This window comes from Arachis duranensis, chromosome 10 (assembly GCF_000817695.3).
Source record: "Arachis duranensis cultivar V14167 chromosome 10, aradu.V14167.gnm2.J7QH, whole genome shotgun sequence".
In the NCBI taxonomy this organism is placed as follows: domain Eukaryota; kingdom Viridiplantae; phylum Streptophyta; class Magnoliopsida; order Fabales; family Fabaceae; genus Arachis; species Arachis duranensis.
Window position 1 is genome coordinate 1,352,542 of NC_029781.3, and position 14,765 is coordinate 1,367,306.

The 14,765-nt window shown below is 34.5% G+C and overlaps 3 protein-coding genes and 1 pseudogene across 3 annotated transcripts; 2 read left to right on the plus strand and 2 right to left on the minus strand.

Annotated features, from left to right (window-relative positions):
• Nucleotides 1-2,084: 2,084 nt before the first annotated feature.
• On the plus strand, nucleotides 2,085-3,799 carry LOC107468188 (F-box/kelch-repeat protein At1g30090). Its single transcript, XM_016087443.3, has 2 exons — nucleotides 2,085-2,190; nucleotides 2,314-3,799. The coding sequence occupies exon 2, from the start codon at nucleotides 2,442-2,444 to the stop codon at nucleotides 3,636-3,638; it is 1,197 nt and encodes a 398-aa protein (XP_015942929.1). The 5' UTR covers nucleotides 2,085-2,190; nucleotides 2,314-2,441; the 3' UTR covers nucleotides 3,639-3,799.
• A 1,904-nt stretch (nucleotides 3,800-5,703) lies between these two features.
• LOC107468129 (outer envelope membrane protein 7) lies at nucleotides 5,704-6,310 on the plus strand. Its single transcript, XM_016087367.3, has one exon. The coding sequence runs from the start codon at nucleotides 5,763-5,765 to the stop codon at nucleotides 6,003-6,005; it is 243 nt and encodes an 80-aa protein (XP_015942853.1). The 5' UTR covers nucleotides 5,704-5,762; the 3' UTR covers nucleotides 6,006-6,310.
• Nucleotides 6,311-6,767: 457 nt separating this feature from the next.
• On the minus strand, nucleotides 6,768-12,095 carry LOC107468052 (cullin-4). Its single transcript, XM_021132579.2, has 14 exons — nucleotides 11,966-12,095; nucleotides 11,653-11,775; nucleotides 11,275-11,562; nucleotides 10,226-10,351; nucleotides 9,991-10,092; nucleotides 9,856-9,909; nucleotides 9,219-9,325; nucleotides 9,066-9,126; nucleotides 8,841-8,972; nucleotides 8,589-8,726; nucleotides 8,401-8,481; nucleotides 8,163-8,243; nucleotides 7,167-7,247; nucleotides 6,768-7,079 (listed from the first exon to the last, which is right to left on the minus strand). Exons 1-14 carry the CDS (start codon nucleotides 12,014-12,016, stop codon nucleotides 6,966-6,968), a joined length of 1,539 nt encoding a protein of 512 aa, XP_020988238.2. The 5' UTR covers nucleotides 12,017-12,095; the 3' UTR covers nucleotides 6,768-6,965.
• Nucleotides 12,096-12,150: 55 nt separating this feature from the next.
• LOC110276048 (cullin-4-like) lies at nucleotides 12,151-14,402 on the minus strand (annotated as a pseudogene).
• Nucleotides 14,403-14,765: the final 363 nt, after the last annotated feature.

A 14,765-nucleotide genomic window follows, 5' to 3' on the forward strand; every position in this document is an offset into this window, starting at 1 on the left:
ATTTAGTTAAAAATAAATGGCAAAATCTTCAAGAATTAAGAAACAGATATTGCAGAAATAGTTAACAAGTTGATTAAAAGTTACAAAGAGTGAAGTGATATTTGATTTTTTGAATTGTTGATGATATTGTCAAAAATAATTATAGATTAGTTTATTTTATTTGTCTAATATTTTTGTATTGATGCTCCATTTTAATGTGGTTTTAAATTATTGAATTCTATCATATAATTAAACTATAATATAAAAAGCAACTTAATTTCAGGTAACCTTCGGAACACAACTAAAAAATAATTTTATAATAATTTAATTATTTTTATTATTTTATGTAAAGAGAATTTTATTTATTAAGATCTAAAAATAATATTAAAACTAGTACTATAAAAAAATATTTTAAATTTAATATTATGAAAAAATAAAAAAATCATATAAAGATTAATTTGATTAATTTTTAAAATTTTAGAAATGAAAATGACTTACGTTTGAACTTTCAAGAACTATTTTAATTATAAATAACTTTTTTACATGTCAAGTGACACGTGACATGCTAGGTGTTACGAACCTGACACATTAACCAATCATCTGGTGACACGTGACACTTAACATGACACGTCATCATCTAACTCACGAAATGACCAATTTGACTTACGTTTTATCTTTTAAGAACTAATATGACTAAAAAAATCATTTGAGGACTAAATTGAAGAATGAGTGATCTTTCAGGAACGAATTTGACTATTAATCCTTTAAGGTAATGAATCTAAGTCAGATTTGAGACCATAACAATAAGTTTTAGTTGATCTTGCTTGCATTGAGGTCTTACTAGGCCCAAATATATTTTGGATTAATATTTTGAGTCCTTGTTATAGTAAATATTATACTATTTAATATTATAACACTTAGTATATGTAAAAGTTGGATATATTTACAAGACATTTTTTAATTCAAATTAAAAAAATTAATTATTTCTTTTTTAGTTTTAAATATTATTTTTTAATGTAACAAAAAAGTAAAAATAATAATAATCACTCACATAATTAAAATAGATAATCTTAATATATACATGACACTATATATATCAAAGATTATTATATATGATATATAATTTTTTTTCTATAATGACTATTTATATAATTTATTGAACAATTTTTTCATCTTAATATTTAATAAATTTAACATACAAAATAAGTAACTTAAGTCATCATCTAAAACAATAAATATAATAGTACAAATACTTATTTATTTATTAGTAATGAAAAAATATGTAAATAATATAAATTAATATTTTTTCAGTATAAAAACAATAATAAAGTTATTAATTAAGTTAATTACATAATTAAAAAATTATGAATAATTTATTAAATAATAATAAAAAATAAGATCACTATTTTTATATATTACAAAATTTATTAAAAAAATTTTTGAATAATAAATCAATTTTTAATAGATTATACATTAATTCTACCAAAAAATAAATAATAAATATATTAGATATTATTATTTACGTACTAATATATATATTATTGATTATTAACTATTAAGTTTATAACTAATTTTTAATCCAATTTTTGGTAATTAAAATTTAAATGATTGAAATTATTAAATGCTGAATATTTTATATCTAACTAATTTATTTTTTTTTATTGAAATTAATAAAAAAATAAGTTGTTAATCAATTCTAAATTTAAATTTTAATTTGAGTAAGAAAATAAAAAATATTTTAAATTTTATCTCACTGACCAAAATTTATCCTTTTTTAAAATAAATAATTCTAGTAACCAATAATAAGGGAAATACCCGTATGACAGTACATAAAACTTTTGAAAGATATATTTTTCAAGAGTGAAAGCAGTTTTTTTGTTTTCTTTTCCTTTTCCTTAATTACCTAAACAAGCTGTAAATAATTATTTGAAAAAACGGAGATTAGTTGAAAAACAAATAAAGAAGAAGATAAGAGAGCGAAAGCCTCATGTTTGGGATTAGCGTGTGAAACAAGCGAGTGGAAAAGCGCGTGGGGCTTGTGTTTGCATACAATAAAATAAATCAAATCTTTCTCTCAAATGGAATGAAATCATTCATCACCCTCTGTTTTTAGTTTTTATATCTATGTATGTATGCTTCAAAAAGCAATCTCATCTCAAGTCACCGTCTTTCAGCCTATAATATACTTCACCAGCTATCTCCTTCCTTCTTGTAAGTTCTCTTTTCTGTGTTTTGCTTTGCTGATTGCTGTTTCAGATAAAGCTGAGATTTTTTCTATGTGCTGCTTCTAAGCTTTTGCCTTTCTGTAAAAATTGGTATCTCTGTGCTGCAAAGTTAAATTCTTTCCAGTTGATGGTAAAGTTACTGGCTTTCATAGAATTTTGTGTTTGTTGAGGAGGATTTGGATTTTGGGGGGAATGAAATCAAGTTTAGTTGTGAAAGGGAGGGTTTAGGATTTGAAGATGCAGCGTGTTCGATTTTCGTCTCAACAGGGAGCAGTACACAAGCTAGGAGACCCTCAAATGACATTATCTCCCAAGTTTAGGTTAGCTGTGATCCAATCTTCATTGGAATATTCTCTCAGGGGAGACCCCTTAATACCGGGCTTGCCGGACGACGTTGCTCTCAATTGCCTTCTCCGGCTGCCGGTTCAGAGTCATTCATCGTGTAGAGCTGTATGCAAGAGGTGGCATCTGCTACTTGGAAACAAAGAGAGGTTTTTCACCAACAGGAGACAATTGGGATTCAAGGATCCCTGGCTTTTTGTATTCGCCTACCATAAGTGCACTGGAAAGATCCAATGGCAGGTTCTTGACCTCACCCACTTTTCGTGGCACACCATCCCTGCAATGCCCTGTAAGGACAAGGTTTGCCCCCATGGTTTTAGGTGTGTTTCGATTCCCCGGGATGGCACTCTCTTTGTATGCGGCGGTATGGTCTCCGATGTCGACTGCCCTCTTGACTTGGTCTTGAAGTATGAGATGCAGAAAAATCGTTGGACTGTCATGAATAGGATGAATACGGCAAGGTCATTTTTTGCCAGTGGAGTAATTGATGGGATGCTTTATGTAGCTGGTGGGAATAGCACTGATCTATATGAGTTGGATTCTGCTGAGGTATTGGATCCTCTCACTGGAAATTGGCGCTCTATCGCCAGCATGGGAACCAATATGGCATCTTATGATGCAGCAGTTCTCAACGGGAAGCTTCTCGTCACGGAAGGCTGGTTATGGCCCTTTTATGTCTCTCCAAGGGGGCAAGTCTATGATCCCAGAACAGATAATTGGGAAAACATGGCTGTTGGACTTAGAGAAGGCTGGACCGGTTCAAGTGTAGTTGTTTATGGCCACTTGTTTGTTGTCTCTGAGCTCGAAAGAATGAAGCTAAAGGTCTATGACACGGAAACAGACTCCTGGGATGCCATAGATGGCCCCCCTTTGCCTGAGCAAATATGCAAGCCTTTTGCTGTCAATGCTTGCGATTGCCATATTTATGTCGTGGGCCGAAATCTTCATGTTGCTGTTGGCCATATCTCTAGACTGCTTCCAGACGAAAATTCTGACGAAAAATGGAGCTTCAGTGTTCGGTGGCATGTAATCGATGCACCAGAGAGTTTATCTGATCTCACTCCTTCAAGCTCTCAGGTGCTGTTTGCATAGTTTTTCTTATTCTCTAGTACTGTGGTAAGAATGTTATCCGAATAAAATGTAATTAAATATAATTATCACAATAGTCTAGAAGTTGTAATCGCAGTGTGAGGGGATACTCTTTCGAATTATATTAATGGAAGTACCTTCTTGTGGTTCATTGAGCTCTATAACATGTTTTTTTGTCATAATTTCTAGTAATATGTGTCTTTTTGAAGCCATAGTAGATTAAAGTTTTGATGGGATAGAAAGGAAAATAGTGTTTCGGTGTAGTTTATACATAGGAACTAAATATATCGTGTGAGAGACAGAGACTGCAACAATAAAATGTTCTGCAATTTACATGCTTATTCATTTTACTTTGTCCATTAGGCTTCTTATAACCATAGATTGATTAACAGTAAGTAGGTTATAATGACTTGTATAGCTTGGGACAATTGGACAAGAACTCAATAGTCTATGAACTGGAGCTTTTTACCTCACAGGTTAAACTTAACCAATCATGAGCTGTGCTAAAGGAAATGTAGTACCTGGTCATGAACCATTAACATATTAAGTAAATTTTTAAAACACAGACCAAATTGTTGGCCCAGAGGGACCAACAACTTGATGGAAAAGACTTGTGATTGTCTTAACACCTTTAAATATAAGCTACATTTATTTACCAACTGTTCTTTAGAATTGATGTACATTGGTTTTAAGCATGTATCTGTCACTTCCTGAGAATTCCCAAGTTGTACATGATTGGATTTTGCTAATATATTCAATTCCCAGTAAGAAAATTTCTCCCCCTTGTTGACCAAGTTGATCCCTCTGTTCCTAAAAGACATTATAGGCTTTCTTAAAGGTCAAAGAAAGCCGCGTAGATACTCATTGCTACTTGTGCAAACCAAGTAGTGATGGTGTTAATTATACTATTCTTTAGTTTGTTGAAATCCTTGAATGCTAGCAAGTACATACCTTAAATAGATTTTAATGCTTTGCAACAAAAGGGTGATGTGCTGCTTGCTTGTGAAGAGGATGTGGTCATATTAATTAATTGAATAATTTGATATAGGGTAGGGTGAACCAAAGGCTATGACGTTTTTTTCTTAGATCCACGTTTCCATTATTGTAATGTAAGTAGCAGAATGATATGTTGCACGTGCTACTGTATTCATTGTGAAGATATTGATAATTGATCAGAGTGGGCCGTTGGGTCCATGAATTTGGTTTTGGTTTTGGTTGGTCATCTCAAATTATAACTTATTTTGGTGGTTGAAATCATACTTTTAGGTGAGATAGGTTACCTAGGAGTGGTTGAATATAGTCATTAGTCTTTTTAAGAAAGGTTTTGCAATAATTGTCACCGGACTACAAAATGTGAGAAAACATTGAAACGATAGAGATGTACAAATAAGTTTGTATGTCATATGGGAGAGGCATCTTTTATATTTATGTATCTGTCTATTTATTCAAATGAGTTTGTATATTTTCATTTTCATATAGTCTCCTAGCTAGCCCAACCTAACAAAACCTTTATTAATGATATAAAAGTAGAGAATTTTAATTCAAAATGGTAGATTTTAATTAATAACATAAAATACATGAACATTTTTTGTATTTTAAAAGAATTTCTTTAGAGCACTAATTGGACTGAGTTTTCTTTTTAAATATTTTAATGCGAGAAACTGAGAATTAATCTAAAGAGTATTATAAACTAATGAAAGTTAGGCCAAATTGAATATTGTTGGAACCCTATGTTGCTATCAAAGCAGTGGATGCAGCAGGTAAGGTATGGTTGCACTTAGTTGAGTGAATGCAAAGAAAGAAGCCAATCAAACCTTGCAGCTTATTGACATCTCCCCTAATTACCACTGTCTTGGGTCAAAGAGTCAATTTTGAATTTTCCCACAGCTAAAAAAGAAAATTCAATGATTATTTATCTTTATGTAAAAACAATGCAAACTTTAATATAAGTAAAGTTGTTATTTTATATTTATGGTTTTTGAGAGAGTCCAAACGTAAGCGGCCCACAAAAAGCCCACAATAGAAGCCCATGAAAAGTTTGATAGTTTACTTTATCGATTGATTTCCTTCGTCAAGAGAGAGAGGGATCGGTGGGAAGAGGAAGAAGCTAAGTGAAATCGGGAAAAAATGGGTGCCATCACGAGCGCGGTGATAGCAGTGGCGGCGGTGCTTCTTGGATGGGCCACCATCGAGATCGCATGCAAGCCATGCCTCGAAATGGGTCGCGAAGCCATCGATCGTAATCTGAACCCCGATTACGATCCCGACGACGATAACCGTGCAATTCGTGCACCTCTTAATCCCTCCTCCGCTGCCGACACGGATGAATCCTCCTCCTCTGCACCTTCCACCGCCGTCAAATCCGTTTGAGCTGCCACACTCATGATCATCACCCTCCGCCTGATTGGTATCGTCGTTCACTTCCTTCTGTAACTCAAATCAGCGCTTTTTGTTTTGGAAGAAGAACAGAGAGAGGAAAAAGGATATTTTTCCCTTTATATGTAGGGTTGAGTGTGGGGATGTTAGTTTGATTAAATGTAATTTCAATGTTAGTGAATAATGAAGCGTTTGAGATTCGTCTACTTGATTTTACTGTACTGAAATGGAGATGGCGATGCTGTGAATTGTTATAGCAAAGTTTAAAAATGAATGTTTGATATTAGTAGCTTCGTTTATAGTGCTCTTTTGGAAATAAATAAGCAAATTTACACACTGTATTATTAAGGAAAAGAAAAATGACCTAAACCACGTTAGTATTTAACTCGATAATGTGTTAGCTTCTATGATTTTCCAGGTGCGAAGTTGTGGAGAAACGACAGAACTCGTTGCTTCACACAAAGCGACGAATACAAACAGTGAATAAACAAAACGTGGCCAACCGATAACTGTACGTCATTCAACGAGAATGGAATCACAAGAACTATTTTTTTGGGTCATGAAGTGAGAAGTTATTTTTTTAAAAGAAAAAACTCCATTGGTATCTCCCATCTCATCGCGATTTGTTTCCCTTGTTTATATTGCACATAAATGGAATGGAAGGTTAATGACCGACAACTTAATTTGTATCTAAAATAAAATGACATTTTGTTGATGATACCATTTATCTATTAATTCTATTGAATTTCTCGATCATTTTGGAGAATAACTTTGGGTCGCCCAGAATCTTCTATAAAAGGAAAAATTATCATGCGAGATATTATGCTTTACAATAATAAAGTACAGTTGTCGATGAATGGGGGTGGAAAAAAAGAACGGGAATCCACTGTTACTGTACATATGACGAGGGATCAAACATTAAGTTTGCCCCATGTCATTTGAAAATGTGAAAGACTATGCCAGATAATTGTATATTTGGGGGTTGCTCTTGTCCCTCTCCAGATACTCTCTGTCAATCAGGCTTTCAATCCTTTTCTTCAAATCAGCTGGTTTTATTGGAAACTTGAGCTGTTCATAACAAACCAATTCCTAAATCAGTATCAATTCTCACTATAACTATAGGGATTAATAAAATGAGGTGTGGTAATGACTTACCTGTTGGAAGAGTTCGGTAATAAGAAGGGTGTGACTAAGTACTTTCCTCGTCTTCATTATCCTCACAATGGCAGCATCAATCTGCAACAAAAACATACGAGTCATAAGCTTTGTGAGATGAGGTGTACAACGCAAAATTGATATAATTTTTTGTTTTAAAAAAAGAACACAAGAAAAAATCTAGGGCATATACGATAATATTTGATATTGCTTGCATGCAAATGCAACAGGATTCCTAACCGAGGCATATGCTCTTGTTTGGTTGGACTTGGCAAATTTTTAAGGTGTCCAGTTTATTTTATCTATTCATTTTAAATTGAGCCTGTTTTATAACCCAAAAAAAAAATCCTGAAAATGGGAAATAAAATGGAAACAGGGTGGTGCCGCCATTTCAATAAAGTTAAAATAAAATTATAAACTTAAGTTGAAGATAGAAAACAAATCAAACATCTATATATGATATACAAAAATGCTATTTATATACTAAAATCAGCCACTAGTATAAAAAATATGTTGGAATACAAAATACACATTGGAAACGAGTTAAACAACACATGTATTTAAATACACAATGACTGATTTTGGTAGCTGATTTTAGTGTACATCTACCATGATTGATATATATATATATATGATATGTTGATCTAAATTACCTACAATTCCATATTGTAATATTTATGAATTTTAATAATGTAATATAGAAAGGATTAAATTAATGCAGTTTTTTACACCTTTTATCCCTTGAAATCTCTACAATTTCAAAGGTCACGGAAATGAAAAGATTTGATTGGGAGTGTTAGTGCATAAAAATTGTTCTTCAGATAACATCTTTTCTCATTATTGAATCCGACAGCTTTTCTTTTAGCTTGAGAATTTATTTGAGTGAGCTTTTCTTTAAACTTCAATAACATACAAAGACAAAATATTTTCATGTACTATGGCCTATTGGCCTCTAAGATATGATCTTGAAAAGGCTTTTGAGAACAGAAAATTGACCTGATACTGACGGTCTTGGAAAACTCTTTCAGTGGTGCTTGTGTTTTCCTCCACTGTCTCCTTCAACTGAATGGCATTCACCTGTATTCCAGATGGTGAAGTTAACTCAAATAAAAAATTGAGAGGACTAAAACCAAAGAAAAGCAAAGTCCTTAACTTCCAGAATTGAAACAAAAGTGAAACTTTGAGATTTCATTTAATCAGTTTCCTAGTGTGATCTAAGCAATGAGGGTGATACCTTTATACGGTAAAGAGGAGCTGTAAAGCCATCATTAAAAGAGAATGAGTCATCATCCTCCACATCTCTACCCTTCGGCGACTGTTGCAGGTTCATCAAAAGAAATCTCCATTAAGACACTAAAAAAGGACCATAATTACAAAATAAATTTTATACACTGGTAATTCTCTAAATGATTCCAAACATACCTTCTGTAGGACACGAACTTTTCCGCATGCAAGCGATTGCAGAGTCCTTCTCAGTTCTTTGTCCTCGATACTGGTAGAGTCCTTGATATCTTGAAAGCTCAGTTTCTCGGCATCATTGAATAGCATCAAAACAACAGTCTGAAACTCAACCAGGAATGCAAAATGAATCCATCCAAAAATGTATGCAGTGCTATATAGACAGCAATACAGATAAAGAAATGATGTTATATAAAGAGGTTTTGATAGGCAAACCTGAAATAGGGAGACTGCCAACTCCTTTTTCCCTTTAGGAAACTCTGCCTTCAAGACACAGTGACCTAATGAATTTTGCCACATCAAACGCCTTCCACTGTATTTGCTCAGATAGAACTCTTTGAAAATATCCTGAAGGAAAAGGAAAAGAAAACAGCCATGTCAGGTGAGCCACTGTCAGGGCCACCAAAAGTTGAAGAGTATTAATCAGGGCTAGTGCTGAACCTGGTAAACATTCAATTCATGAGGAAGTCTAACATCCATGGGTGGATATGTTGGCCAGTAACTGCACACATCCAGCAACTTAAAGTCAATGGAGTAACTGAGCGCAGTAAGTTATAGATCATTATAGCCAAGAAACAAAAGACAACAGCTTACCCAGTTGTCAGGACATGAACACTCATTTCAATTCCTGATGGGAGTTTTGTCCTTGCTTGGGATGACTGTTTGAAGGACTCATTTATTTCTTTTGATAATTCAATGTCCTGAGGGAGAAAATATGCAAGAAACTATGAAATAAAAGCTTGGTAATCCATTAAGTTAGTCAGGTCACGTTGATCATAGTTACAATGAACCATCAAATTAGGACACAATATCAACATAAATGGACACTATCAAAGAAAGTTACCATAATCTTTGTTCATTCAGCAAATTTAAATTTAAGTCATAGTTATTTCATACAAGGGACCACTCTATAGTTGCTGATATGCTGTAGATTTTTACACAACTACAGAAGTATTCACTGGAAGAAGACTTATTTCTCATTTTTCAAACCACAATGGCTCTTCAAATAGAGAGGGAATTTGTGATTCAAAACCCAGTTTCAGCCCCACAGCTGGATCTTAATCGGGACCAAGGACTATAAAGAGAATTTCTCATCTGATACAGATTCTTAATTAAAGGAAGAAATTGAAAACACTATGATTGGTATAGAGAGTACCCACCCAATACGTACCAAACCAAGAGTCTACTAAAGGAATAAAATTGCTAGCCTATAAATTGATTCAGATTATACCTTGAACATTCCTTCCAATTTGTTTGTGAACTGACTGCCACACTCAGTCTTCAACTGTATTGATGAAAGAAAATGGTTAACATAATAAAGTATATTAAGTAATTCAGAAATTAAATGGTAAAGGAAATTGTCAACCTTGGATATCATAGACTTCTCTGCATCAATAGACGCACTTTTTCCCAAAAGCAGTCTTTTTGCAAGATCTTTCTTATAAAAAGCTTCAAACACATCTTTGCCCTTTAAAACAAGAAAATGTTAAGTAATGTTGTCAGTATCAATATCGAGAAAAATATCAGAAGAAATTTAAATGAAAAGTACAAAAAACAGTGTTTATTGTGTAGGTGATTCACCAAAGAAAAATTGAACAAACCTGAATGAACCTAAATAAAACCAGGACTTTATCAAGTGTTCCCTCCAATTCCTCTTCAGAAGTACCCTTGTTACCTGCACGGAGCTTCTCATCTAAGAACTTGGCAATCAACTCTGCTGGTCGGTTCTGTCACACATAAAATAGCAACAGAGTCAGTTCTCAGTTGACTGCAAATCACCAAAACAGAAAAAGAAAAAATCCCCAAGTGTAAAGCAACCACTTCACCTATCTTGAGGAGCTTTGATATTTCACAAGCTCTCTCATGGACACAATATAGTTGATTCATAAACAACGGATGCAGAAATTTATTCAAAATTAGCATGTTATGCTCCATAAAACATAACAGCTAACGTAGATCTTGTTGTCGCATGTTTCTTATGAAGATCTGATTCAGAGACTGTAGCTCATTTTTTTTACAAGGTAGCTAAGTGTTAGCGGAAGAATCTGTTTCGAATTTTAAGTGGGTAGATGTCCTCTCCAGGTGTACTTGTGATACACTTTGAAATGCTTTGGCATTAAAAAGAAGGCTGTTAGGGTTAGGCTATGTTTCTAAATTAAAGCACAGCTTATGGCCATTCTATGCTGAAGTTGATTGATAAGGAAGTGCAAATATCCAAGGATGTCTGTACTCACCTTTTTATTCTATTAAAAATTGTATTACAATCACAGCAACCAGTCACAGTCATAGTATTTGCAAAACATTGAAAGCAATTCAATGGCATGTAAAAGACATCAGCTATATTGATATCTGCAGCCATGGTATTTGTATCAGGTTTGGTTTAATGATTAGGAATTAGAAATGTTTACTTATGATAGCTAGAGGATAAAATGGTTTGGCAACATTGCTTTTACTACCTCACAGGATCAGGTCCGTGGCAATTGCAAGACTAAACTTGGAAGTTAAATGGTAGCCATAAACTTGAGCAGGAAAGTAAAGGTATCAGGAATTAAAGGAAAAAGAACTCAAAACAGTTGGCCCACAACTTACTGAATTTCTATCTTGAGACTTTAACAAAAAGAGGAAAATGACAACATAAAAATGAGAATACCTGTCGTAGATTGATAAGATGCTCAAATGAATCTTTAATGGTGTTAGAGAATACTTCATTCTTATAAAAACTTTCTTCCCATATTCTGTCAAGAGAAGCCTTAAACTCCAGAAGTGAAGAAACCATGTCTTTATCTTTCTCCTCATCCATAACAATGGCCTGCCCAGTTCTCCTTATATATGAACTTAGGGCTTGTCTTAGTGACTCAAGGGCATTGACCCTTAAAAAGAGTGAGTACATTCTCTGAAGGTCTTCAATGCGATTTCCATCCATAAGCACAGAGAAACCCTGTAACACCAAAAACAAAATTCAATAAATGGGGAAAAAAAGGGGGGGGTGAACACCCAGAAAAATCATGAAGCTGGTAGCAGTCACAACCTTATCAAGAATGGCAGGTATATGACGTTCAAGAAGTTGCTTTTCTGCTGTGGCTATCAGCGGCTTCCTAGTACTCGCATCCAAGTAGATCAGGCATCTGTCGTGTTCCTCTTGCAATCTTGTCTACAAAAATGAGATGAAAGCTCCATTCAGTACATAAACAATGTGGTATGGAGGAAGGGTTCAACTATGCAAAGATAACTATTATGCATGATCAGATAAAATACATACATGGCATGGCAAGATCCAATAGTTAAAGAACTACTTAAAGGAGCTAACAAGATAATAGAAGGGGATAAAGAAAAGGAAGCACCTCCACATGCTTCAAATAATCTGGAACATCTGATTGCTGCATGTATTTCATACCTTCAGCAGCATAAAATTCAGATGTGCATTCAAGAAATGGCTTCTCGAAGCTTTCTGCATATATTCCCAGTGCTGTGAACATCATAATTTAGCTAATCTTTTTTATGGTAAGAGAGATAAATTAATTCACATAACCACAAATAATGGTCATATATAATAAAGGTGTATTCTACTGGGCCAAATTCATTAAAAAATAATTAACAAACTACTCAAGCCAAAACTATTCACAAAATTATCCTTTGTATTTCAACCAGTTACAATGGTTACTGATATATTTTGAAACAGGAAATCAGGAATATTACAAGTATTTACTAATTCTTGACAGCACATGCTCCCTCATGGTCTCATCAGTGTCATATCAACTCACCCCATGCAAGGTAATGGCAAGAAGAAAATAAAATCTATGATGACAGCAAATAGAAAAACCAAGGAAATACACTCCCTGCCACCTGCATACATAGTCATCTATAAAGAGGTCTGGCATTCATTTATAAGATTAGGATTGTAACATAAGGATTTACCTTTCACTTTCAATCATTCTTAGAAGACCAGTAACAGTTTTGTGTTCAACTTCAGGAGATAATGAAAGATGTTTGCGGAAAAGTTGTAAGCCCATGTCCCATAAGGACCGTACATTTGCTGTTTGCTTCACATATGTCCTATCCAGATACAAGGCTATACCCCGAATCATCAACATTTGGTCACAAAGATCCTGCCAACATCTCTCAACTAGAGATAGAAAAACAACCAAATCTGGGCTTTGACCAACCAAAGACTGCAAAGCTGTAGATATATGTGCTTCGCATTCTGTTTCAATTCGCTGATAAAGATTTCCAGCCATTTTATATATGCAAAGATCACTGACAGCCTACAGAAGAGTTCAACATGAAATACTAAAGAGCTATTTCACCATAAAATTCACAGGACAAACCCAAGCCAACCCAACTGTGAATAATAAATAATAATAGAATATCTAGGAATACCTGATAAAGCTTTTCCAAATCACAAGAGTCAGGTTGCTTCAAGAATATAGCACAAATAGCAGACTTCAATTTTGCCCATGTAACCTCCTCAAAATTTGTGGGCAGTGTTGGCTTACCTTTGAAAGGAAAACAGGGACGTATGAATAATAAATTTAGAAGTTGTCTCTTTGTAAAGCTAAATATTCAAACTTATTTACAATACTACTGTGCCAATTTGTTTTCCAAAGAAAAACAAGAAACTACAAATATGTTCCGCTTCCACATAAAGAAAACAAGCTTATAGTACCACCATGTGTTACATATACATTCACCATAATAAGAAAATACAAATAAGTTTAGATGTAGAAGACTAGAAGTTATTGATAGCTATATCTCTAAATTAAATCCCATGATATCGTATCTTACATTATATAAAGTGAATTTCAATTTGGATGCATTGAGTCTTTGCATTTGCATGACCATTCAAGTGAAAAATGCAAGACTGAACCACATTTTCTAATGTGGCAGGATATGATCGAAAGGCAGTTAGTGCATTAAATTTAAATTCTTTCTCTTGGTAGCTGCACTACTTAGGGTCCAAAGTTAACCACAGGCGGGGAACGATAACTAATACTCTAATAGGCAAAAGTTAGTGTTTGGGTCTTACATTAGGAGCTTCTATGTTATGACTGACTCAGTAATTAACTTGTGTGGGTCTATAGACGTAAGAATGACCTAAATAAGTACACCTATTGAGCCCATCTTATTGTTTGCCAAAGAAACTGAACTGTTTCATATCGTGCTTCACATTTTAATAGACTTGGAAAAGCTAGATCAACAGAGAAAAAGCCTATGAGCTGAAAAACGGGAAGAATTAAAGAATATAAGCAGAAATGGAAATTAGGTTAATAGAAAGGGGGATTGGAGGCGCACCTTTGTGGAGCTTGATGAGGAGCTTCTTAGCAGGGTGGGGAGGCGTGGCTTTCTTGCGGGAGAGGTTGGCGGCCGGTGGGGTCGTTGTGGGACATGGAGTCGAAAAGGAGGTCGTGGTGGTGAGAGGAGATGGCGTTGGAGTCTAGAGCACAGGCGAGGCCTTGCGACTTGGCTTTTTTCATAGAGCTGTTTGTTTCAGCTGGCGACGGCGACGGCGACGGCGACGAGCGTTTCGTTGAGGGCTGAGACATGAAATGAAAACACAAGAAAGTGTGTTTCTGTTTGCGTTTGAGGGATTCACTTACAGCTCCACCACCACCACCACCACCACCACCATTACCATTTCTACTCAAAAAGAGTAGTGAGTGAGTGAGTGAGTGAGTGAACGAGTGACGATGGATTTGAACACCTTCAGATCATGGATGGGATGAGATGGGATGCCTCGCTCTCCCTCTCCCACGCGCATTCCAATATTTTATGTTTTGTTTTTCCCTTATTTAATTTACACATAATTATAGACACATCAAAATTAATTGAAAAAGTTTTAAATCTTCAAATTTTGTACAGAACTGTAACCTTTTTTGACACTATGCTTTCTTGCAATTTATTCCCTAATCTTTGCATGAAATGTAATTTAAATTTTCATTAAAGATTATTATCTTGCCGTAGTAGGCTCATAGCTTTTTGGGTTTTTGGTGAGGGAAGTAGTAGGCTGATAGCTAGAGATTGTATTGTTGGCAGTTCAGAGTGACTTTTGTATTGGGTTGCAACAGCATTTGGCCCATTTCATCAGATGGAACCGCTACTTTTCCTGCACCATGTCCTGTGGGCCAATCTCTATACATGCATATT